Source organism: Gopherus flavomarginatus, chromosome 2 (assembly GCF_025201925.1).
Source record: "Gopherus flavomarginatus isolate rGopFla2 chromosome 2, rGopFla2.mat.asm, whole genome shotgun sequence".
NCBI classification, from domain to species: Eukaryota; Metazoa; Chordata; order Testudines; family Testudinidae; genus Gopherus; species Gopherus flavomarginatus.
The window spans coordinates 70,445,186-70,470,869 of NC_066618.1; the positions used below are offsets into that span (position 1 = coordinate 70,445,186).

The 25,684-nt window shown below is 43.0% G+C and overlaps 2 protein-coding genes across 2 annotated transcripts in view; one reads left to right on the forward strand and one right to left on the reverse strand.

Annotated features, from left to right (window-relative positions):
• Positions 1–16,749, reverse strand: part of LOC127044053 (uncharacterized) — a 449,887-nt gene extending 433,138 nt beyond the window's left edge. The window contains exon 1 of the mRNA XM_050938468.1: positions 15,055–16,749. Coding sequence (XP_050794425.1) covers positions 15,196–16,734 — 1,539 coding nt within the window. The 5' untranslated portion in view covers positions 16,735–16,749 and the 3' untranslated portion in view covers positions 15,055–15,195. The remainder of the gene's footprint in view (positions 1–15,054) is intronic.
• Positions 1–23,195, forward strand: part of KCNH8 (potassium voltage-gated channel subfamily H member 8) — a 355,845-nt gene extending 332,650 nt beyond the window's left edge. The window contains exons 15-17 of the mRNA XM_050938322.1: positions 5,836–5,942; positions 7,016–7,092; positions 21,941–23,195. Of these exons, the coding sequence (XP_050794279.1) occupies positions 5,836–5,942; positions 7,016–7,092; positions 21,941–22,648 (892 nt within the window). The 3' untranslated portion in view covers positions 22,649–23,195. The remainder of the gene's footprint in view (positions 1–5,835; positions 5,943–7,015; positions 7,093–21,940) is intronic.
• Positions 23,196–25,684: the final 2,489 nt, after the last annotated feature.

Consider the following 25,684-nt stretch of genomic DNA (forward strand, 5'->3'; position numbering starts at 1 on the left):
TAATGTGTGTTTCTGTATGCACAAATGGGTGCTTCTGTACACAGTGTCTGGAGGCCCCGGTTGAAAAGGTCTGTTTCATAAATCAATCTTTTATTTGTTGGTTTGGTTGGTTGGTTGAAGGTTTTTTATATGATGTACACTCTCCCCTTTCTCTCCGTTTGACAAACACAGAAGTACAGCCTTGAGCTATGCATGCATACGGCAATAAAAACCCGTCTGATTCAAAATAAGATCCTCATACAGTGATCTCATTATCAATAGTATTTTTCATCTCAAGAGCTCCATTGACTGTGATTCTTAGAATAGCTTAAGTTTCACCTTAGCTTAGTGAAGCAATCTTAACCCTGTGTTTAGCCACATGTATGCAAACTCAAAAGGAAGAACAATCCCACAGGAGGACTAAATATCTGAAGAGCTTAGGAAAGTTTTACTGAATTCAGTATGGCATTTGTTACTCTGATTAGATGTTTGGCCATGTGTTGGGAAGATCTAAGGAACCATAACTGGAATTGTAGCCTGACCATTGCAATGCATTGAAACAATCTGGATTTCCATTCCACTTCCTCATAAATAGAATTTCACTAGAGCCAAGTTTGTCATGGGTCAGATTACTGTTTCTACTTTTATGGTTGCAAAAGATGGGCTTGTAACATGGCTGGAGTTGGGGTGAGTCAGGGCAGGATCTATACTGATCTTTTAGTTAGTCCGTCTTCTACACCTCCATGGAGGGGGGCATGCTGGGGCTACTATCAACCATGCCTGAGTAAGGATTAAGTACAGACTTCAGGATTTGGCTCTTAATACAGCTTATATAGGTACACTTATATAGAGCACGCAATGTAATTCATAATATCACCAATAAAAAGCACCTTGAAGTCACTGGGACTTCAGTGGGCATTGGTTTAGGCCTAATATCAGTACTGTCTTGCAAATGGGGTTTGCTGCTTGCAAGATGATAGACTGATATTGGCAGGGCTGGATAAATAGAACAATGGAACTATCAAAGCTAGTTGTTTCTACTGTGTTTGTCTGCACAGAGCTTTTGACCTGGCACTGCTAACTTGATAACAGGCACCATGGTGCCCATGAAACTCCAGGGGCTTCACCCAACCTTCCCAGGCTGCCCAATCAGTGCCAGGAGCCTCACAGAGGCCAGTGGCCTTAGTATCCTGTTCTCCTCCAGTGCTCGAAGCTTCGGGGGGTAAGACCCCGCAGATCCAAGAGGACCCAGGGGAGCTAGCTGCTGGATCACCAATGTACGTGGAGGTTCCCATGGCACCAGCATTGTCCTCATCATCACCAGATGATGCTATCATGGGGCCCCCTCACCCAGTTCCTTAGGATGATGCCAAGATACACCAGGAACTTTTGCAGAGGGTTGCTTCTAACCTGGGGCTTCAGGCAGAAGCACTGGAAGAGCCCTCGGACTCTCTGTTTGATGTCATCATCTCCTGCCAGGGAGGCTCTATCCCTTCATGAAGGGGTCTCTAAAATCACTAATGCCCTGTGTCAGACCCCCTCTTCTCTGGCCCTATCTCTAAAAGGGCTGAACCTAAGTACTTTGTGCCAACAAAAGGGCATGCATACCTATACTCCTACCAGCCCCCAATTCCCTTGTGGTCGAGGCAGTTAACCACAGGGAGAGGCAGCAACAACCCGAGGCCACCCTCAAAAATAAAAACTCAAGGAGGTGGGATCTTTTCAGATGTAGAGTTTATTTGTCTTGCAGTCTTCAGCTGAGAGTAGCCAACCACCAAGTCGTCCTTGGCCAATATCACTTCAATATGTGGCAAGCCATGGCCAAGTTCGAAGGGTCACTCCCCAGTGCTTCCAAGAAGGAGTTCTGAGTGATCCTCGATGAGTGCACAGCTGCATCCAGGGTGGCCCTCCAAGCGGCGTCAGACGCTGCTGATGCTGCTGCCCGAACCATGGCTTCTGCTATCTCCATGCAGCAAATCTCTTGGCTGCTACTCTCTGGATTGTCCACCGAGGCCCAGCAGTCATTGCAGGCCCAGCCCTTCAACAGCGGAGCCCTAGGCAAACAGCCTCAAGGACTCCTGCACCACCCTGAAAACCCTGGATCCGTACATCCCAGCCCTGGCACATAAACGGTTCAAACCACAGCAGCCTCAGGGCCAAGGGAGCCATCCTCAGCAGGACCAGCCCCATAATTGAGTCAAGGATTACAAGCGCCACCAAAGCCACCCATTTCCACCTTCTGCCCAGTTGGGCTCAACCCATAATAAGCAGGGGGCCAAACGGTCATTTGAGGGTGTGCCCATGGACAATCTACCAGACTATTCCCCGGATTCATCTTTCCCAGTGTTCTCCAACAACCTTTTCCCTTTCCTCCTGACTTGTAACTCTGAAACTTTGGACCGCTGGGTTCTCAGCACAGTGGAATGGGGTTATACCTTCCAGTTCCTTTCTACCCCCCCCCTTCCCACCCACCTTCCGCACCCTTCTTCAGGGACCCCTCTTATGAAAGTCTCCTCGTGCAGGAGGTAAAGGGGTTACTACAGCTGGGTGCAGTGGAAGAAGTTCCTATCGAGTACAGGAACAAGAGGTTCTATTTCCAGTACTTTTTAATCCCAAAGGCGGTCTGTGGCCCATCCTAGACCTGTGAGATCTCAACAAGTACCTACAGAAGCTAAAATTCTGCATGGTCTCTCTGGCTTCTATTATCCCCTCCCTGGATCCAGGAGACTGGTATGCTGCCCTCAACTTGAAGGACGCATACTTCCACATAGCGATCTTTCAAGGACACAAATGCTTCCTCCAGTTTACAGTGGGTCCCCACCACTACCAGTTTACGGTCCTCTCGTTCAGCCTGGTGACAGCACCCAGGGTGTTTACCAAATGCATGTCAGTGGTAGCAGCTTACCTCAGGTGCCAGGTATCCAGATCTACCTGTACCTCGATGACAGGCTCATCAAGGGCAGTTCCAGGTCTCAAGTGTGAAGGAGTGTCGTGGTGCTTCAAGCCACATGCTGCTCTCAGGGCCTACTGGTAAATGACAAAAAGTCGATGTTAATGCCAGTGAAAAGGACAAAGTTTATTGGAGCAGTCCTCAACTCTGTCTGCGCCAGGGCATTCCTGCCGCTAGAAAAGTTCCACACATTGGCAAACCTCATTGCAAAAAAGTTTCCACATTCCCTCTGACTACAGCCTGGGTCTGTCTGCGCCTGCTGGGCCACATGGCAGCGTGCACTTATGTGGTCCACCGTGCCAGGCTCCAAATGCAGCCCCTGCAACAATGGCTGTCGATGGTCTATTCCCAGTCCCGAGACCCCTTGGAGAAGATTGTTACCATTCCCCAGGTGATACTTATCTTGCTGAGATGGTGGACTGTGACCGCAGGACAGTCCTGGAAGGGGTTATGTTCGACAACCCTCCTCACTCCATCTAGTTGGTATTGAATGCCTTGGACCTCAGCTGGGGGGCACATCTCAGCAACCTCCAAACACAGGGGATGTGGTCCCTGGAAGAGGCGCAGTTACACATAAAAGTCAAAGAGCTCTGAGCAGTCCAGCTGGCATGTGGAGTCGTCTTGTCCCACCTGTTGGGCAAGGTAGTATGAGTCCTGACAGACAACACAGCCTCGATGTTCTACATCAACTGGCAAGGAGGAGCACGCTCATCGGCTCTCTGTCAGGAGGTGCTACGTCGGTGAGATTTCTTCATCAGCCACAAAATCCACCTGGAAGCTTCCCGACATCTGGAATATGCAGGCAGACCAGCTCAGGAGGGACTTCTCTCACCACAAGTGGTTGCTTCATACAGAGGTAGCCTGCATGACCTTCCAAAGATGTGGAACTCTCCGAGTAGACCTGTTCACTACCAGACAGTATAGGAAATGCCACTAGTTTTGTTCTCAACAGGGTCTGAGCAAGGACTCCCTCTCTGATGCCTTCTCTCCTGTTGTGATCAGGAAGCCTGATTTACGCATTCCCTTCGATTCCACTCATCAGCAGGGCCCTGGCAAAGATCAAGGGAGACAAGGCACAGGTTATCATGATCGCCCCAGCGTGGCCTTGCCAGCATTGGTTTGGCACGCTCATGAGCCTGTCAGTGGCCCCTCCATGGCCCCTGCCCAACCGACTGGACCTGCTGTTGCAGGACCATGGTCGGCTCTTACACCTCAACCTTGGGACCCTCCATCTCTCAGCATGGATGCTGCATGGCTGAACCTGCAGGAGCAGACCTGTTTGGAAGGAGTCCAACAGGTCCTCCTGGAAAATAGGAAGCCCTCAACTAAACTGATAAGTGGATGAGGTTTTCTCACTGGGCGATGGAACGGGGCATCTCTCCCTTGCATTACTCCATACAGACTGTCCTGGACTACCTGTTCTATTTGAGGAACCAGGGACTGGCACACTCTTCCACTGAGTGCATCTTGCAGCCATCTCCGCTTTTCACCTGCTGAACCAAGGACAAATGGTGGTCTCCCATGATGTGACAGTCAGATTCTTGAGAGAGCTGGAAAGACCCTTCCCGCAGGTGCGGGCTCCTGTCCCACAGTGGGATATTAACTTGGTCCTCTCTAGGCTCACTGGCCCACCCTCTGAACCTCTGGGTTCTTGCTCCCTTTCTCATCTGTCATGGAAGGTCACGTTCCTGGTGGTGAAGACATTAGCGAGATGGGTCTTGGAAATTAAAGCTTCACATCAGAACCACCATACACAGTCTTCTACAAAGATAAGATTCAGTTGCAGCCTCGCCCAGCCTTCCTGCCAAACTTGGTCTCCATCTTCCATATGAACAAGGAGATCTTCCTCCCGGTGTTCTGTCTCAAATCACATGAGACCAGTGAAGAGAGGCGTCTTCATGCCCTGGACATCCAGAGGGCCTTGGCTTTTTACTTAGAACTTACCAAGCCTTTTAATAAATTGACTCAACTCTTCATCACTACAGCGGATAGGATGAAGGGTCATTCGGTGTACTCACAGAGCATTTCCAATTGGATTACCTGATGCATAAGGACCTGGCAGGGGTTCCGCCGCTGCCGATCGTCAGAGCCCACTTGACGAGAGCACAGACATAATGCCATCACTTAGCAGGCCAGAGATGACACTGGGTTCGGCAGAGCTGTGTTGCAATCTACACGTCCGTGAAGTCCTACCCACCTCCAGAGGTACTGCTTTGGAGTCACCTAATATGGAATGGACATGAGCAAGCACTTGAAGAAGAAAAGAGAGTTACTATTGCCATAACTGGTGTTCTTTGAGATGTGTTGCTCATGTCCATTCCATGACCTGTCCTCCTTCCCCACTGTTGGAGTTTCCAGCAAGAAGAAACTGAGGGTGGGGGAGCCAGCGGCACCCTTTATACCATGCAATGCAGGTGCCACTCCAGGGGGTGCCAGAGCCGGTCCCCTACGGATACTGCTGAGGGAAAAACTTCCAGCACCACTGCATGTGGCGAGCACATACACCTAATATGGAATGGACGTGAGCAACGCATCTCGAAGAACACGAGTTATGGAAAAGGTAACTGTCTTTTTCACTGATGGTCCTAACAGTTTATAATTATTACAAATGGCATAGGGAATGCAAGTAGACTAGACTAAAGGCCCTATCACAACCTGTAAAAGTAATGATAGTTTCAAAATGATCAGTTAAGATGAAGGGCCTGATTCTGCTCTCTTTACTCAAGGTTTAAACAAGTGGTAACTCAGTTGGTCACACCTATGTAATGGCCTTTATATTTCTCTAAGATTAGTGTCATACAGAATTCACCATTGCTTAAGACTGTGCCTTTCAAAGTAATATTGATAATTACATTATGAAGTGTGAGGTCTATAAACTCTATAGTCAAAGACAATGTTTTTAACAGGATTGTTGATGGGATTGAAGATGGAAACCATAATGAGGGAAGCCAGACTTTTGACTTCGGCTCTGATCAACTCAGGCCGGAATCCCGGGTATCTCCTACAATTATGGGTAAGTGCCATATCTAGGTACTCATTGTAATAGACACTTTTTTGATGACTTGCCTTTTGTGCATCTATATTTGCATGATTCTTAATAAAATAAACCTTTATGAATTATGTGAATGGGTTTAACATGCAGCTAAACTTATCATCATTTGCATTGACTGCAAATCATGACAGAAAGGTACATCTGGATATCATCAGTGTGTCCATGCCAGTTGTCCTGTTCCTCCCTGTTACAAGGCAAGATAAATGGCTTGTCAGGAGTTTGGTTTCCACTACATCTTTACTAATATAGGGGCTGATTCTATGAGGTGCTGAGTGCCATCAACTCCATTAAATCAGCTGAACACGACACATTTCAAGATTGGGTCCCATAGTGACATACCTGGAAAAATAATTTAAGAAGAACTATACTGGAACTTTGCCACTATTTTACTATTAACTCTTGGCTTTTCACAGAGTTAACAGTGTGTCAGAACTGAACAGAGTGAAAGCTATGAGTAGCATGAAATGCTGGGCAGTCTTCTGAAAGGACTGACGAAACAAAGCAGCAGGCAGGAACACAAATAGAAGAGCCCAGCCATTACTGGTGATGCAGAAGCAATGGGCTAGTGTTGAAATGGCATAACCAGCTGAACTCAGATTGTTTCCCATTTTCCCCTTCTAGATGAGGAAACTGTTCTCACATAATTATGTATCTCTTGCCTAAATGCCACTGTGAAACTAATTCTTTTTGAAGGCAAAAACAGCTGCATAATAGGCGTGTGGCAATTACATATGTGATGTTTTTAATTGCTGAATTATCAGACTTAATGCCTTGACAGAAGTTCTATGTCTTCTCACAAAGTAGGTCCCACACAGGAAGAGACAGTGCAAACTTCCCATAATACCTCATTTACATCCTTCCTATGCATTTTACATTGACCAAAGAAAGCCATTAAATGCTAATTTCATTTGCTCCCAACCAAACCTGGGATCAGATTTAAAGTAGAGATCAAGTGAAAGAGTCACCTTACTAACTCCCTAAACCACCTGATAATCTATTTCTATAATTTACATATATGCATGGATTATTTACAGACTCTGAAGTTGGTGCTGCGGTGCTAGTTATCAAAGCAGAAGAAACCAAACAGCAGATCAGCAGGCTTAACCATGAGGTACGGAGATTTGTTTTATTCTGATTAACACCACTTTGATTAAGAATAATATGAGAAGAGATCAGGGCCGGCTCTAGCTTCTTTGCCGCCCCAAGCAAAAAAGAAGAGCGCCGCCCCGCTGTACCCCCCCCGAGCGGCGCGCCACCGAAACCCCGCCCCCTCTGAGCATCGTGCTGCCCCAAGCCCCCCCGAGCACCACGCTGCCCCAAACCCCGCCCCAAGCGCCATGCCGCCCTAAGCCCCGCCCCCTCAGAGCACTGCACTGCACCAAGCCCCCGCCCCCCTCCGAGCACCACACTGCCCCAAGCCCCTGCCCCCTCTGAGCACCACGCCAGCCCCCGCCCACCCAGCACCGCACCAAGCCCCTGCCCCCCCAGCGCTGCCCCGATGAACGAAAAAAAAAAAAAGCCTGAGCATCGCCCTGCCCCAAGGTGCCGCCCCAAGTACGTGCTTGGTTGGCTGATGTCTGGAGCCAGCCCTGGAAGAGATGGGGAAAACCCCATGATGTTTGGGAATTTCACAAAGTTTTGAATTTGCAAAATTAGGAAGAGGTTCCCAAATCACCTTACCTGTAATTTAAATACATTGTTTCTAATACCTTCCAAGAGTAATTCGAATAATCAAAGAAACGTATTTTATCTAGCCTGTGCTATGTATTAGAGTTAATCTAGTCTTAATGGTTCTTCTATCACAAGTAAGCAGCCTCTGTATGGGAGGGAGGGAGGGAGGGTGTGTGTGTGTGTGTGTGTGTGTGTATATATTATATATACACACATATACACACACACACGCAGTTGTTTGTTTCTTTCCAATGAGTAGCTCTTTCTCCCTTCCCACGCTGCTTTTGTTTGTCTCTCTGTTTCACTCTGCCTACTCTTATCACACACCCCTCTATGCTTTCTTTTACAATCTCCTTTGAGCAAAATGCAAACCTAGTAATGTTTAAATTCATATAAAAAATTAACCCGTATTATCTGAGTAGATTCAAAATTAGGTAGGAAGCTTTTGCCCATCCCTGCTCAAGCCATTAGTTCTGTGGAATGCAGGAATTATATAACATTTTGCTTTTTCAGATTATAACTTCATTTTAAAGAAAGTAGTTCCTTATATCTGCCTGACTTCCACCTATTCTGAATGTTCCACTAATACTGATATAAGTTATCCCTTGGTTATAGGGCAAAATGAAAAGCATTAGAAAAATTATTCCCAGCAGGTATGAGATACTGTGTCTTCACAATGGTCTTTTTAAAAATTCATGCCCATTATGTTTTCAGTAAGTAAAGTACTTCAGGTCATATGATGGAGGCATCAGTAGCAACTCCACAGTTAAAGTTGTGCTGAGATTTGCACTTAAAGCAAGACTCTTTTACAATGAAATGGCTGATTTTAGTTTCCCATTTACAGCTGAATTTTCTGTAATATCTTTTTTTCTGAAAAATGTTATAAATTTGGTAAAGGAAACATTTAAGAATGAGCCTTTTTTTGAAATTTGGCCATAAGCCTTGCCTTTTTCTCTTCTCTTCTCACTGTGACTAACCAACCACTATCACCACACATAGTAAATTTCTCTCTCACCCCACCCCTCTAATCTCACTTCTCAAATTTTCAGGCTTAAACTTCATATCCAGCTCAGCTGAAATCAGTTTAGGACCAGCAAAAGGGGCTTTATACACCCTTATCTCCATCCCTAAGCCCCCTTTTGGGACTGGTTGGATGCAATTATGATGGAGATCTACATTAAAGCAGCTTCAGGAAAATGACTAGATATACCACAACTGGGAGTGTGAAGAGGGGCCTAGAAGCAGTTGAACTCCAAATCTGCCTTAGAAGTCCTTAGAGCCTCCTCAATAAACAGACTGGAGAATCCCATGGCTTGAGACAAGGCTGGCGTGACCATCACTGATCAGAGCTTTCTAGAAAGCTTGATGCAGAGAGCTCATACATATCCCAGAGTGAGCAAATGTACTGACAATACTGGAAGGAGAAATATCACTTACTAGCATATTTGTGATGCTTTTGAAACTTTACCAAAGCAGAAGTTAGGAAAGTAGTATTGACTCATTCCTTAACATTGAGGAGCACAGATATTTTTCATATCTGAGGCTATAAATAAGTATTGTATGATTATCATCAAGCAGCAATTGAAAATATAGTACTATGTCAAAAACCTTTCAAGCAGAAACCTAGTGGAATAAACAAACATTTTTTCTACAGTGGCTTTGTACCGGTCGTTGCTTTTCCAGTGTAGTTCTATAAATCTTTTAGCATTGTGATACATTTAAACAATAGTAGAAAAGATGATATTTTTTCTAACATAAAATTAGTTTTCCCTGTTAACAGTGTGCAAAACAAACAAACAAAAAAAACCCAACGTTTTTTGGTGCGGATCCTCTTCTCACACTGCTGTGAAAAGGGAGTGAGTCCCTTAAAGTCAATGGAGTTACAGAGTGGGGAGAGAATTGTATTTAAACAAGGAATCCTTTATGCCTAATCTAGTTTCTAATTCTATATTAATTATTAAAATACAGATTAAATAAGCCTCCCAAATGGTCTGAAGTAAATAGGATGGAATTCAATAAGGACAAATGCAAAGTCCTTCATTTAGGAAGGGACACATACAATCAGTTGCACACATACAAAATGGGAAATGACTGCCTAGGAAGGAGTACTGCAGAAAAGGATCTGGGTATTATAGTGGACCATAAACTAAATAGTAGTCAACAGTGTAACACTGCTGCAAAAAAAGCGAACATCATTTTGGGATGTATTAGCAGGAGTATTGTAAGTAAGTAAGTAATTCTTCTGCTCTACTCTGCACTGATTAGGCCTCAACTGGAGTGTTGTGTCCAGTTCTGGGAGCCACATTTCAGGAGAGATGTAGACAAATTGGTGAAAGTCCAGAGAAGAGCAACAAAAATGATTAAAGGTCTAGAAAACATAACCTATGAGGGAAGATTGAAAAAAAAATGGGTTTGTTTAGTCTGGAAAAGAGAAGACTGAGAGGGAACATAACCTTTTTACATACTTGAAAACTGTTGTTACAAGGAGGAGAGAAGAAAAATTGTTCTCCTTAACCTCTGAGGATAGGACAAGAAGCAATGGGCTTAAATTGCAGCAAGTGAGGTTTAGGTTGGATATTAGAAAAAACTTCCTAACTGTCAGGGTGGTTAAACACTGGAACAAATTGTGTAGGGAGGTTGTGGAATCTCCATCATTGGAGATTTTTAAGAGCAGCTTAGACAAACACCTGTCAGGGATGGTCTAGATAGTACTTAGTCCTGCCATGAGTGCAGGGAGCTGGACTTGATGACCTTTTGAGGTTCCTTCCAGTCCTTTGATTCTAAGATGTTATTGCTCATAGCAATACCCTGTGCCATGATCCTGTCAGAATTCACCATTTCAGCACATCAATAGGAGACCTTTTAAAGCAGTGTTTCTCAAACTAGGGTTGCTGCTTGTGTGGGGAAAGCCCTTGGCAGGCTGGGCCGGTGTGTGTGCCTGCCGCGTCCACAGGTCCAGCCGATCGCGGCTCCCACTGGCTGTGGTTTGCTGCTCCAGGCCAATGGGGGCTGCTGGAAGCGGCAGTCAGTAAGTCCCTCAGCCCACGCCGCTTCTAGCAGCTCCCATTGGCCTGGAGCAGCAAACTGTGGCCAGTGGGAGCTGTGATTGGCAGGACCTGCGGATGGGGCAGGGAAACAAACTGGCCCTGCCCGGCCTGCCAGGGGCTTTCCCTACACAAGTGGCAACCCCAGTCTGAAAAACACTTTTAAGGTGTTGCAGCAAAGTGTTCCAGGTGATTCAGAAAGTCAAGGAATTCTTTCCTTTTAGTCACTGCTGAGCTAATGACATCATAATGTCAAGGGACAATCTATGGCTACAGGTGCCCTCTTTTGGAAGAGATGTAAAACCAAGGATCTGAACATATGGTAATTACAAAGTGACATAGGATCTGTCAGAGAAGGGATGTTAACACCACTGTAGCCAAATTCCAGCTTAGTTCATTATATTCTGCCTCTCCAGTTCATTTTAATTAGATATAAAATTCTTCTTCACTTCCTGTCCTGTTGTGCAGTGCTCTTACATCTTTGTTTATTACTGGAGATGACTGAATTTGAATGATAACTTGGTTACAAATATATGTATTTCATCCATTTGATTTTACTATGGATGAAAGGCACAAATCAATACATTGAGTGTGACCTGGCATTAACTTAATTTTATATATATCTACACACACAAATAAATGTAATACAAACATTTTATATGTAGAAAAATAAATTTAAGTTAATGCAAGGTCATTCTCATCACTTATCGAAGAGCTACTCAGCAGTAGAAAGGTAGAATTAAGAGAAACCTAGAAAACTGGGGGAGTAAGAGACAGTGATGTGGGAGGAATGGTCTAAAAGCTGGTTAGAGGAAAAGCTTTTTAGTAGAGAAAGATTACAGATATCCAGAAAGTAGCCAAAAAAGACAAATTAGTTTGGATAGAGAACATAAGAGAATATTTTAAGGTGGCACAATTTAGATTGAGTTAAGCAGGCAATGTTCTGAGACGTATATATTCACTACCAGTAGATCCTTGCTATAATGCCCTTCACAATAGTGAATGTTGGACTATAGCAAGTGTAGTCCCTGGATTCCACCACCAGCCCTGCCTGCTGTGGTTGCGGGTTGAGAGTTCCTCCAGTTCCAGGACTACAAGGGTTTGGGGAACCTGACAGTTCCTCCAGCCTGGGGTCATGGCAGGAGGCTGACAGGTTCTCTGGCCCCAGGGCCACCATTGGGGCAGAGACGCTCACCGCTCATTGAGCTGGTTTTATTATGTCGATGGGAGAGCTCTCTCCTGTCAGCATAACATGGCTCCATGAGTATTGGTACAGATGTGCCACTGTGACCTTTAGTGTACACATGACCTAAGGTAGGGTTACAACTCCCTCCTGCTTGAATGGGCCATCACTGAGACGTATGATTTCATGATGACTTTTACTCCAAGTCCATAAAGCATCTGTTCACCATAAATACATTATTCTTTAAATGAGACAGAGTCCTGTATTCACCCATGAAGGCTTGTGCTCCAATACGTCTGTTAATCTATAAGGTGCCACAGGACTCTTTGTCGCTTTTTCACAGATCCAGACTAACACAGCTACCCCTCTGATACTATTCCTTAAATGTTACCCATACATATATCTCACAATGATTATGAATCTTGACAAGTTATGTGCTTTCTTTTGAACCCATGACAGAGTTCCAAAAAGAACTAGAAAAATTCATGGAGGATAGGTCCATCAATGGCTATGAGCCAGAATGGGCAGGAATGGTATCCCTAGCGTCTGTTTGCCAGAAGCTGGGAATGAGCGACAGGGGATCACTTGATGATTACCTCTTCTGTTCATTCCCTCTGGGGCACCTGGCACTGGCCACTGTCGGAAGACATGATCCTGGGCTAGATAGACCTTTGGCCTAATCCAGTAGGGCCATTATTATGTTCTTATGTACCTTCCATGTTAAATATCCTGTAAGACATGTGTCTGGTGTTGCGAATTTGTCAGGCCAGCACATCCCTCAGCCCACGCCACGTCCCGCAGCCCCCATTGGCCAGGGCCTGCAAACCGTGACCAGTGGGATCTGCGACCGGCCAAACCTGCGGACACTGCAGGTAAACAAATCGACCCGGCCCACCAGCAGATTTCCATGACGGGTGGTGTGCCAAAGGTCGCCAATCCCTGATTTAACACATCAAGTATATGTGTTGTTATTAAATGCAAAAAAGCTACATTAATGCAATACTAAGTTTGCATAATTAGTCACAAAGTCAAGAAAAACAAAACATTAAAGTTCATAAAGCAGTAACTTTGTGCATAATGGGACAGATTATCAGCTGCTGTAACATCAGCATAAATCTATTTGAAGTCTCAGAATCTCTCCCTGTGTTATGGTGTACATTTTACAACATAAATATCTTTTAACCAGCATAACCAGGGCCGGCTCCAGGCACCAGCTATCAAGCAGGTGCTTGAGGCGGCAACTCCAGAGCGGGGCAGCACTTTCAGATATTCAGCGGAGGGTCCCTCACTCCCACTCGGAGCGAAGGACCTCCCGCTGAATTGCCGCAGATTGCGATCATGGCCTTTTCTTTGGGGGGCGGGGGGCTGCTTGGGGCAGCAAAACCCCTGGAACCGGCCCTGAGCATAACAACACTAGAAATAATACTATTTATTTGCAGGTCAGTCAAGTTCATAAGAATCTTGATGTTCATTAAATAACAAACCTGTGACTGGGAAAGGACTAAAACTTTAATAAAACAAACTGGAGAGGTCTCTGGTGAACTGCTGCACACAGCCATGCAGTGTTCCCAACCCCCCGCCTCCAGGGCACATCTCCAAATTCCTATGTTCATTATACTGTCCTTTATGAGGGAGTCTTTCTAAATGATAATCTTTTACAAACATACCTCTACAAAGTTAACATTTTTGGAACCTTAAATGCTACATTTAAGTGATGTGACCACTTTTAGAAAACTTAATCATAAAACCCTCTGTTACTTTAATTCTTTTTTTTGCATTTAGTTCCCTTGGTTTTTTAACATAAAAGGAAAAACAAGTACTTGTGCTTAATAATATTAGACAGAGAGAGAGAGAGTGTGTGTGTACACACCTCACTTAAGAAAATGAAGTGTCTCTACCCTTGCTGCTATTGGTCTGGAGATGCTTTTCTACCATTTTACATTTTGATAGGGATAGAGTACCATCACAAAGGCAATTGTTCGTTAACCATAGATTAGTATTTGCAGGATATTAGAGAATGCAACAAAAGTAGCAAATACCCTAAAATCTCAGCCTCTTTCCATGCTGATTTCCTTGTGAAGCCAGGCAGGGGAGATGTGGCAAAACCTGGACACGAGGGCCTGAATGCAACAGAAGAAATGGTGTTCTTTTGCATCATGGAAGAGGATTCCTGGACCTCATGCAGAGAGTCTCCTCAGGAGTTCACGGGGGGGCGGGGGTAAAGCCACAGGAGTCAGTCTGCGATTATAACTGGATCCAGTTGGGCCAGTTGCTCTGCACACAATTTTCTCTCTTTTGAAAAGGTGGAAATACAGGAGAACAGCAGCAAGGTGACCTTTTTCCACTATGAAATTTGGTGCAGAGAGAACCCAGTGCTATTCAGACCTGAGTGGAAAGAAGCCTGAGGGAGACAATTGGGCTAAGTGTGAGTTTGGCACTGAAGGGAGGGGTGGGCCACTCAATGGTGAGTGCAGTACAGATAGCTATAAGGATAATATGGTGGAAATGGCTCTGAACTGGATGGATTAGCACTGGTGGAGACCAGAATGGAATAGAGAGGCATATTCCCCTCAGCTAGGAATCACCTTCCTGTAAATTAGAGGAAGTTCATCGTTCCTCATGCATCCATGAGTTGTAGGACATAATTGTGAGACAGGCTATAGTGACTGGCGATTCATTCATTAAAACTATCAATAGCTGGGTATGTGGTCACCATTTGGCAAGTTACCTATCAAGTGTGAATGAGGTAGATCTCATGAGCCATCTAGCCAAACTTTTAGTTAAGTTGGGGTGGAGTTCATAGTCACGGGACATGCTGGTAACTGGCATAGCAAAGTGTAGGAAAGAGGTCCTAGAAGCTAACCTTAGAATAAAGGGGAGGGGAGCATAGGTCCAGGACATCTCTAGTAGCTTCCTCTGATGTGATTAGGCTCCATATGCAGAGCCAACTAGAGGGGGAACCTCAGGCTCTCAACTGTAGACGACATGGTGGTTGTGTAAAGAGAAGTGCATTAAATTTATTAGAAGAGCTTTGAGTGAGCAGGGGGCAGATGAAGGTGAGCGGAAAGAGATAGATGGGCTCAACCTTAACCAAAGAAGAACAAGATGGCTGCATGGAGATTTCAAGTTTATTGACTTATTTCATCTATAAAAGCAGCAAAGAATCCTGTAGCACCTTATAGACTAACAGACGTTTTGGAGCATGAGCTTTCGTGGGTGAATACCCACTTCCTCAGATGCATGTAATGGAAATATCCAGGGGCAGGTATATATATGTGTGCTAGCAAGCACGCTAGAGATAACGAGGTCAGTTCAATCAGGGAGAATGAGGCCCTGTTCTAGCAGTTGAGGTGTGAAAACCAAGAGAGGAGAAACTGGTTCTGTAATTGGCAAGCCATTCACAGTCTTTGTTCAATCCTGAGCTGATGGTGTCAAATTTGCAGATGAACTGAAGCTCAGCAGTTTCTCTTTGAAGTCTGGTCCTGAAGTTTTTTTGCTGCAGGATGGCCACCTTAAAGTCTGCTATAGTGTGGCCAGGGAGGTTGAAGTGCTCTCCTACAGGTTTTTGTATATTGCCATTCCTAATGTCTGATTTGTGTCCATTTATCCTTTTCCGTAGAGACTGTCCAGTTTGGCCGATGTACATAGCAGAGGGGCATTGCTGGCATGTGATGGCATATATTACATTGGTGGATGTGCAGGTGAATGAACCAGTGATGGTGTGGCTGATCTGGTTAGGTCCTGTGATGGTGTCGCTGGTGTAGATATGTGGGCAGAGTTGGCATCGAGGTTTGTTGCATGGATTGGTTCCTGAGCTAGAGTTATTATGGTGTGGTGTGCAGTTACTGGTGAGAATATGTTTCAGGTTGGCAGGTTGTCTGTGGGCAAGGATTGGCCTGCCACCCAAGGCCTGTGAAAGTGTGGGATCATTGTCCAGGATGGGTTGTAGATCCTTGATGATGCGTTGGAGGGGTTTTAGCTGGGGGCTGTATGTGATGGCCAGTGGAGTCCTGTTGGTTTCTCTCTTGGGTTTGTCTTGCAGTAGGAGGCTTCTGGGTACACGTCTGGCTCTGTTGATCTGTTTCCTTATTTCCTCGTGTGGGTATTGTAGTTTTGAGAATGCTTGGTGGAGATTTTGTAGGTGTTGGTCTCTGTCTGAGGGGTCAGAGCAAATGCGGTTGTACCTCAGTGCTTGGCTGTAGACAATGGATCGTGTGATGTGCCCGGGATGGAAGCTGGAGGCATGAAGGTAGGCATAGCGGTCGGTAGGTTTTCGATATAGGGTGGTGTTAATGTGACCATCACTTATTTGCACCGTGGTGTCAAGAAAGTGGACCTCCCGTGTAGATTGATCCAGGCTGAGGTTGATGGTGGGGTGGAAGCTGTTGAAATCATGGTGGAATTTTTCCAGAGTCTCCTTCCCATGGGTCCAGATGATGAAGATGTCATCAATGTAGCGTAGATAGAGAAGGGGTGTGAGTGGACGAGAGCTGAGGAAGCGTTGTTCCAGGTCGGCCATGAAGATATTGGCATATTGTGGGGCCATGCGGGTGCCCATAGCAGTGCCACTGATCTGGAGATATATATTGTCATCAAATTTGAAATAGTTGTGTGTAAGTATAAAGGCACAGAGCTCAGCAGCCAGTTGTGCCGTGGCATCATCAGGGATAGTGTTCCTGACAGCTTGTATTCCATCTGTGTGTGGGATGTTTGTGTAGAGAGCCTCTAAATCCATGGTGGCTAGGATGGTGTTTTCTGGGAGGTCACCAATGCATTGTAGTTTCCTCAGGAAATCAGTGGTGTCGCGGAGATAGCTGGGAGTGCTGGTGGCATAGGGTCTGAGTAGAGAGTCCATATATCCAGACAGTCCTTCAGTGAGAGTGCCAATGCCCGAGATGATGGGGCGTCCAGGATTGCCGGGTTTGTGGATCTTGGGTAGTAGATAGAATAACCCTGGTCGGGGCTCTAGGGGTATGTTGATTTCTTCTGGTGTTAGTGTAGGGAGTGTCCTGAGTAGATGCTGTAGTTTCTTAGTGTATTCCTCTGTGGGATCTGAGGGAAGTGGCCTGTAGAATTTGGTATTGGAGAGTTGTCTGGCTGCCTCCTTTTGATAGTCAGACCTGTTCATGATGACAACGGCACCTCCTTTATCAGCCTCTTTGATGATAATGTCAGGGTGGTTTCTGAGGCTGTGGATGGCATTGCGTTCTGCACGACTTCTATGAAAGGAAATTATCTTAAGTAGTTGAAATATGGATTAGTTCTGACTCAGAACAAAAAGCAAACATTTCAAAATTTTTCAAAAGGGAAATCCCCAGGGTCCCTGACTCAGATAGTCTGCCTGCCTAGCTGCCCTGGAGCCTTGGGCCCTGGAAACCCCAGTCTTGAAGCCAGTCCACTTAGTAGACTACCCTGGGACCACAGACCCTAGAAGCCAAGGCTTGTGAGCTGACAAAAAATGAGGCAAATTTCAAAAGATTCTGTCAGAACCCAGCCTGGTTTCCAGAGAAGACAGATGCTGCACCTCTGGAACAGTGTCAGCCAACTCCTCTGCTTTGTCAAATGCTAAGCTAACTTCTTCATTTTCTTTGGTGTTCAGAAGGAAGGGATGGAAGACAGATGCTAAGGTGAGCTATACATTTCACAAGGGTGGTAAAATACTGAAAGGAAATCAGAATTATACCAGAGCACTTGATCAAGAAATTGGAGGCTAACAAGATTCAAGGGCAAGATAGGAATGTATCCCAGACCCCCTCAAAGAAGTACTAATAAAGACAGGGAGTTTAAAGTTTTACATTTCTCTGCTAAAAATTCTTCTCTCTCTCTCTAAGGACTTCCTTGATGGGTCTGGGATACATTCCTGTCTTGCCCTTGAGTCTTGTCTCATTTTGCAATCGTGTGTGCGTGCGTGCGCAAGGGTATCTTATGAGCTAGAAAAGCTAATTTGGTTATTAACATTGAAAAGTGGTAGTAATAATCAACAGATGGCATTTATATAGAGCTGTTCACCAAAAAGTGCATTAAAATTTTCCATAACAAAACAAGGCATTGTTACCCCAAAAATCAAACCTAAGGCACCCCATTTTCCATGCTTCAGCTAATGGTGACAGATCAGCACTACTGATGCTGGACAGCACCTAGTGCTGAACAGCATTTTCAATACAAAGAGGATTTTCCAGCTTCTTTGTAATGGCATCTAACTGTATGTACACATCAGCAGTCTAGTACTGGCTGTAATAAATACCTTTCTAGCCAATTGAAGTTGCAGGAGTGATCTGGATAATTACACTCTGCCGCATCCAAACCTGAGGTTGGCCATGACACCAGAAAGCATCATGGAATCTATAATAACCACTAATGGCCAAAGCCTCATCTATTACATCTCATCTGAAAGATAGGAGAGACTGTTATGTTGGCAGATACTAATGCCATGCAAGAGCCTTGCCGCAGAATTGTCTCAAACAGAAAGTTGCCACTCACTAACTCACACCATTTCTGCTGCACTCTTGGGTTCCTCTTGGTGATTCCCCACATCAGAAAACATTGCAGAATTCTGCAGTAACTATTCCAAATTTTGCATCTTATAGTAGCTTTACATCACTCGGGTGGTTTGTGGCTGTAGATGCTCTATTTTTATAAAGGTCTCCCACCCAAACTGATCAGGCCCAGCCTTCTGTAGTTTGTGGAATCCAATAATTTTAGCAGCCCAATATTACATGCCAACAGGGAAGATGCAGAAAATGACAGAGCTACTGTGTAAACTTGATGTCAGCAGTGAGCAAATTACAAATTCCTAATTTAACAATGGAGGTCTCTGCTCTGATTTTACCAACGGGAGGTTATGCCTAACGAAATTTGTTGCAGAAGCTCTGAAACTACTTATGCTACTGAGACCTATTTAGAAGCACATACAAGGCTAATCTATCAATGAATGTTGCTGTATAGGGAACAAGCTACTTATCAAAAACTGTAGAAAGAAGCGGCTCATATATCAAAGATACTTGTGTTCTGGAACAGCTCGTTCTGCTAGGTCAGACCTGTCACAAGGATTAATATTAGGACTGATTTTTTTCCCTCCTTTATTTCAATGAACTGGAAGGAGGGACATGCTAGGGAATAATAAAATAAAAAATGCTGTTGGAAGGGGAAGAAGAAAAGTTGACACCAATATGAAGAAGAAATATAATTCTAGATGTTGTCTTACAGCCTCTGAAGTTCAAACAACCTATGTTCACATAAGGGAAAATTAAACTCCTTACCCGCAGCTGTGAACAAAGCCCTAGTAATGGGGCTGTGAGCTGGGAACTCAGCAGGGTATAAGGAGGAAAATTCACCCCTGAGCAGGGAAGAGAGTGAGTAGGTGCTGACCCTGCCTCCCCCTCAATGGGTGCTACCACTATCCACAAGTTGAAGTAGAGGACCCATGGCCCCCTACCCCACCACTTCCCCGTATTCCCTGCCAGACCCACATATTTGGAAGCAGTTTGTGTACCAGCTCATGGTTGCAAAAGAAGAGCAGGAGCCACTGAATAGCTGTTTTGTTCCAGATCTACAGAAAACCCAGACACCCCTTGGGAGTTCTGCCTCACAAAGGGGCTTTTCGTGGGTGCTCTTTTCACAGGTGAATTTGATTTATTAACCTAGTTCTACCACATTTCCTGTGGGCTTTCATCCCTCACATTATCTCTGAAATTCAAGCAGATCTGTTTTATACCCAAGCAGCCTATCGACTGTCTGTTGAACCTTGTTATATGTTGATGTAAAGCTGTCAGAGAAGCCATTTGCAGTGCAGGCCAAGTTTTTAAATTGGTTGTACAAAACTCAATTAGGCTACATATCCTTGAGTTTTAGCTACTAGTACCTTATTAATTAACTACATATATATACATAAATATATGTACACACACACAATTAGATCATTCATTTAACAAATCTGACAGCTGTCAGACTAGACTCTCCTTTACTTCTGACCAGTTCCTATTTCCTATCAAGCAGAATCATAAAAGCAAAGAGCCTCCCTTTTTAAAAGGGAAATGTGATCACTACAAAAAATACAAAATGCAGAGGAAGAAATGAACCTAAATATGCTTTGTACTTTCCTTCCAAATTTCCTATGCGCCTACCTGCTGTAGCTGTAGAAAAAGTACAGTGGATGATCCTAATACTGCCAAAGCCAGCCTGAAGTGCCCTCTTCAGTGGATTTCCTGTAACCATCTTCACAATGGTGAAGATTGTATTTCTGGTTATAAGAAAGTTAAGTTACATAAGTCACCTAACTAATTCACGTTCTCTTTATTTTGGGGCAAAGCAAGTACTGCTAGATTATCCTTTTTTATTTTTGACAGGTGGGTGTATCCTTCTGAAAAGAAATGTGCAGTCATGTCTTGCTTTCAACAGATTACTTCCACGAACATCACTTTGATGAACTGTGTGTTTACTTCCACAGGCCTAATGACAATAATCTGATATAAAATAGATTGATTAACCGACACTGGTGGCAAAGCCAAGTTCATGTTTTCCTCCTCAGCATGTTAATTTCCCTTCATTGTTAAAAATAAAGACGTAGCTTTAACTCCCTAAAAATCTTTCCCTTAAAAAAAATACTAATAAAACATGAATTGGTCCTTTCATTGCTTGCCTTAAGCTTTTAATTTTCCTAATGAATGTCTTTACCTCCAAACATCACCACATTTGCCAAAAGAAGCTTATTAACCTGTAGGCCTGATTCTGCTCACAATGGGAGTTTTGGAGGGATGTGCACTATTTTTCTATTAGATGTTCTCAAGTAATATTAATTTGTTATTATCAACAACTTCAATAACATGCATTACCTCTTAATGAATGGAAAAGAAACGTTAAATTGAAAACATGATTAACAGTTGGTGATGCCCTAGAATAATCTCTCTCATCAAATGCCATCTCTGGCAAAGGCCCTCTGCATCAACATTTCCCAAACAAAAGCTGTGACTACAGCTGTGCAAATATTTCCAATGAAACATGCAGCTACACTAAACCACAGTTTGGATTCCAATTTGTAACTCAGACTTAACTTCAGTAAATAATTTATTAAATTTCCTGAACCTTTATCTCAAATTTGCGTATAGTCTATAGCAAACCTAGGCCTGTTATATATAGCAAGCCTTTATGGAGCATTCTTAGAAACAGGCCTCATTTTTTTTAAAAGTGACTAGGTTTTCAGTATCTCTATTTTCTGGGTACAAATTTGAGCTACCTTGAAGAAGAGATCTGATTTTCAGAGAGTCAGGCACTCCGCACGTTCTAAAGCTCAAGGAACCTTTAAGACATCTGAAATTGGGGACTAAATAACTGACACTTAAAATCATTAGTCACTGCTTAGAATTTAGATCATGGATTTCTTTACAGTTAAAATGAAAAAAGTAACACCATTTCTTGCATAGATCTTTGTATACATTTTCAAAAGGATTCATCTTGGCAGCCTTCATCAGTATTAATATTTCCATATCATTCATGTCTATCTTTCAGACTTTTTCTCTTCCTTTTTTTTAAAATGTAACCAGGAATGTTTTAATCTTTGTTGTTAGAAGGATATTGCTGCCACAGGAGATCATTCCCCACCCCCTCTGGTTTGAACCTGCAGCCATTTTTATGTGTGGAACTTGTTTAAAAGCAATTGGAGTTTTCAGTGTGAACGGATTCCAGAATCTGCTTTTATGGGGTTTGTCTCTTTTAAGCTAGATCTATTTTTCACCTGATCTCACTGTTACATTTGCTTTTTTTGTTTCAGTATTAGTGAAGGAAGTAAGCAACACATATAATAAAATGCATGTGTATAACTAACGTAAGGAGATGCAAACTTAAATGGAAGGACTGTTTCTGATACATCACTTCTCTGATTAGTTAAATGATATTTCTTTCTAAGCAAAGATACTGTATGAGACTAGGCTGATACCTTTATAAAAGAGTGCCTTGCATCAAGCAAGAAAAGGAAATTTGTGTATTTCAGATGTGTTTATATAGTATCTACACATACTATTTACTGTATTTCAAGTAACTGTTGCTTTTTTGCCTTGCCTCGGCAGGTTGCTACTTTAACTCAAGAGGTCTCACAATTAAGAAAGGACATGAAGAACGTGATGCATCTTCTGGAAAACTTACTAACATCACAGAAGCCTCCTGGGTTCTGTGCAGTGCATGGCACATCTGTGAGTCCTACATTGGAAAGCTTACAGACTAGAATGACTTGGACTACACATCAACCGTGTATGCATATGCAAGCTGGGAATATTACTTGCACCAAAGCACAACTTTGCCATGGTAACATGACTCCTGACATTTGGCACAAGGATCCATCTTCTGTAGGGAGCAGTCCCCAAAGAACTGAATCCCATGTTCAAAATTCTATGGACAGTGAATTTTATTATACTTCAGGCCTTGAATATTCACCTTCCTGCTATCAGGTAAATCAGAAGGATAATTTGCAGTTTTTAAGATGCACCTCTCAATATTCGGATACTACCTTGACTCCTCTTCAGTCTATTTCTGCAACTCTTTCTTCCTCAGCATCCTCCTCCTCAGAGACTTCACTGCACCTTGTGCTCCCCAGCAGATCCGAGGAAAGTAGCTTTAGCCCAGGAGCAGTCAATTCACTAAGCTTTGAGAACTTGCCAGGATCTTGGGACCTTGAAGGAACAACAGAAGCAGTTTCTGTACAAACCTCTGAAGATTTCCCACTAGATGTTGTGACAAGCACAATGGATATTAAAGATAACCAAGCCATAAATGTATAATGATAGACCAATAAGTGGTATTCAAAGCATGTTCCACAGCTGCCAGTTTAAAACTTAACCAGTACTGCATGATGCTTTGTATTGCCTTTTCTCTGGTCATCATGGAGACTTGCTAACATGAAAAATCAGATTTTTTGAAAGCAAGTGGATATGATAAGATATAACCCGTTCATACAGTAGGAAACAATTTCTAGGTTCTAGAAGCATGTTGAAAAGCATTTTGTATACACAGATATAACTTATGGTCTGTTTGGCAGACTTTTGTGATAGTCCAAAAGACCCTGAGGGTCAGAGCAGCTGGAAGTCTAGGACAAAAGAACTGTCATAGGAGGTTTTTGTTGCTTGAAGCAAAGGCTTTTCCTGAGTGCCTGATTGTTGTTCTCAAACAATATCTGTGGCACTGTTTGCTTCAGGTGATCATGGCTCCTGCTGGTTTATTTGTCAGTTCTGTGAAGGCAATGGGGCAATTATCGCTGCATGTCATCTCCTAGACAATCAACCAAATAGAATTGGTAGAGAGTGGTTAGTAGTCGCATGGTATTTGTCAAGTAAATGAAACCTCTTTATTTATCAAAAATACTATTTTTATATACTTGGTATGAAATCTGTACCTGGAACTATTTAAAATATTTATAAGAAGAATAAGGATTTCTTTTCATTTTGTAAAAGCTTGCAGTTTTAACAAGAAATGCACTATCATCATGTAGTAGATCAAACTATTTATTGTTAAGCCTATGTAGTTTAAAACTGGATCCCCTTTTATCTGCATGCTGTTTGCAATGAATGTATCCATGCTGGAGGAATACAAATAAAAGGTAATATTTTATTTAAAAAAATAAAAACCTGGAATGTCAAGTCAGATATTAGTATTTTAACCTGTGAACTGTGCTATGCTAATGATATTCAGTGCCCCAGTTTTGTCTCATAGCATTGTATTATCGCTTCTATTGTTAAAACTGGTTCAGTGCTTCAATATAATCCCTATTTTCAGGGGGCTAATACCAACAAAATTCAATGAGAACTGAAAATTGGCAGATAGAATTGTAAAGTAAGAGCAATATTTTTTAAACAAATTTTAAAAAATATTTAGGCTATTTTAATCAGCAAGAAAAGAAGAAATAAATAATAATCTTGAACTATTATATTTATCTATTGGTTTGTACTTGTATACCTAAAAGTAGCTTTGATCTTTAGAAAAAATTAAATTTGGCAAGTGATTTTGTCCATAAATTGTTTAATTGCTTTTGGTATTTTCAAACAATATTTTTTTAATGCTCAATATATTAACACTTTGAATAGTGACTGTGCATTCATAGCAACTACTTTTCATGGAGATTTTTATAAGAAATTTTAGGATGAATATTATATATCATAAGTACATGTTCATAGCAAATCTACATAATTATACATTCTTTATAACCTTAGATTATTTTTAAATAAGGAAAAAATACTGTGAAATTATGTTTAAATAATAATGCATCAAATCCAGCAATCCTTATCAGGATGAAACTCCTACTGACTTCACGTTTAATCACAATTTTGATTTCACTGGGAGTTTTATTTGAGGAAGAGTCGCAGGCCTGAGTCCAGTGTTAAGGTTTTGATGCACTAGGGAGCACAAATTCACCCTGAAACTCTGTGTTTAACTCACATCATTCCACATTATTAATCTCGCTGGTGTAAATTCAAAACAAGGTGTCAGCATTTAATTTTGAACGGCTTGACTTTTGTCAGTGTCAGACCTTTAACATGATCGTTTCTAAGTAGTTTTTTCTATTGAAATATTATGTTAATTTGAAATTAAATACAGAAGCAAGTATGAAATGAGCTACATATAGAAGAGATTAGAGCAAGAGAGAGAATAAGGTAATTGGTAGAATATATAACAATGTATATCTACAGCATTTTTATAGGACCAGATTATCCCATCCTTTGACAGTGCCCACAGAAAGGTAACTTACTTTAAAAATTTTTTAAGGCTTTTATGCAGAGGAAGGAAAGGGGAGAGATTTTAAGACCACAGTCCCACACTAGACAATAGTAGCATGGGCCAGTGCTATTTAGATCAGCTTGAACATAAGTAGAAATTTGCTACTACTTTAATTAACCAAACCTCCCTGCCTCCTGCCAGCCATACATTTGATTTGTAGCAGAGTCCTTAGCATACACTGTTCACACAGAGCAGCTATCACTGACTTAGGAGCTCGCAGCATAGCTACCCCACATCTTAATTCTTCACTCCTTTGTTCCCCTTCATGCTGCATAAGGAGAATGGAGCACTAGGCCCACTGTTCAAAATAGGCACATTTCATTTCTACAGTAGTTTGTCCAGTATTTGGAAAGTTCAGTTTATCCTGTACCCCAATCACTGATTCACAGCATAGGAACTGCAAAGGCAGTGTATCTATCAATATCACCTGAGTCCAATTACAGATTCAAGATAGCCTTGCCTCTTTCATTTTATAAGTACGTATACATGATGTAGAATGCAATGTTGAGGAGTTCTGCATAATTAGAGTTTCACTACTGTGCATTGGACTCCAGCAAGATAAGGGAATGCAAGTGCAACAATGAAAAGCAAATGAAACTCAGCAGATCTGTCACAAGCTACTCTTTGTTTATGCATATGTAAAATGTGTCGCAAATGAAGCTGACAAACATTAGTTCCATCAGTGGTTCTCAAACCGGTGCCGGTGTTAGACTTACTAGGGTCCAGAGCTGAAGCCTGAGCCCCTCCGCCAGGCTGAAGCTGAAGCCCAAGCTGTGGGTGGTGGGTCTTGAGCTTGGATTTGGACTTCAGCCTCACCACTTGGAGCATCCTCGCTCAGGCTACTGCCTCACTGCCTGGGGCTGAAGCTCTCAGGCTACAGCTACAACCCTGCATGGAGAGTGGGAGTTATGTAGTCATTTTTGTTGTCCGAAGCGGGTCGCGGTCCACTAGTTCCATTATCCTGTTGATGATACCAAAGAACTTGCTTTAGCATGTCCTAAACTGCAAAGAGCAGTGTTGAACTGGTGGGTATAGTGCCCCCAGGG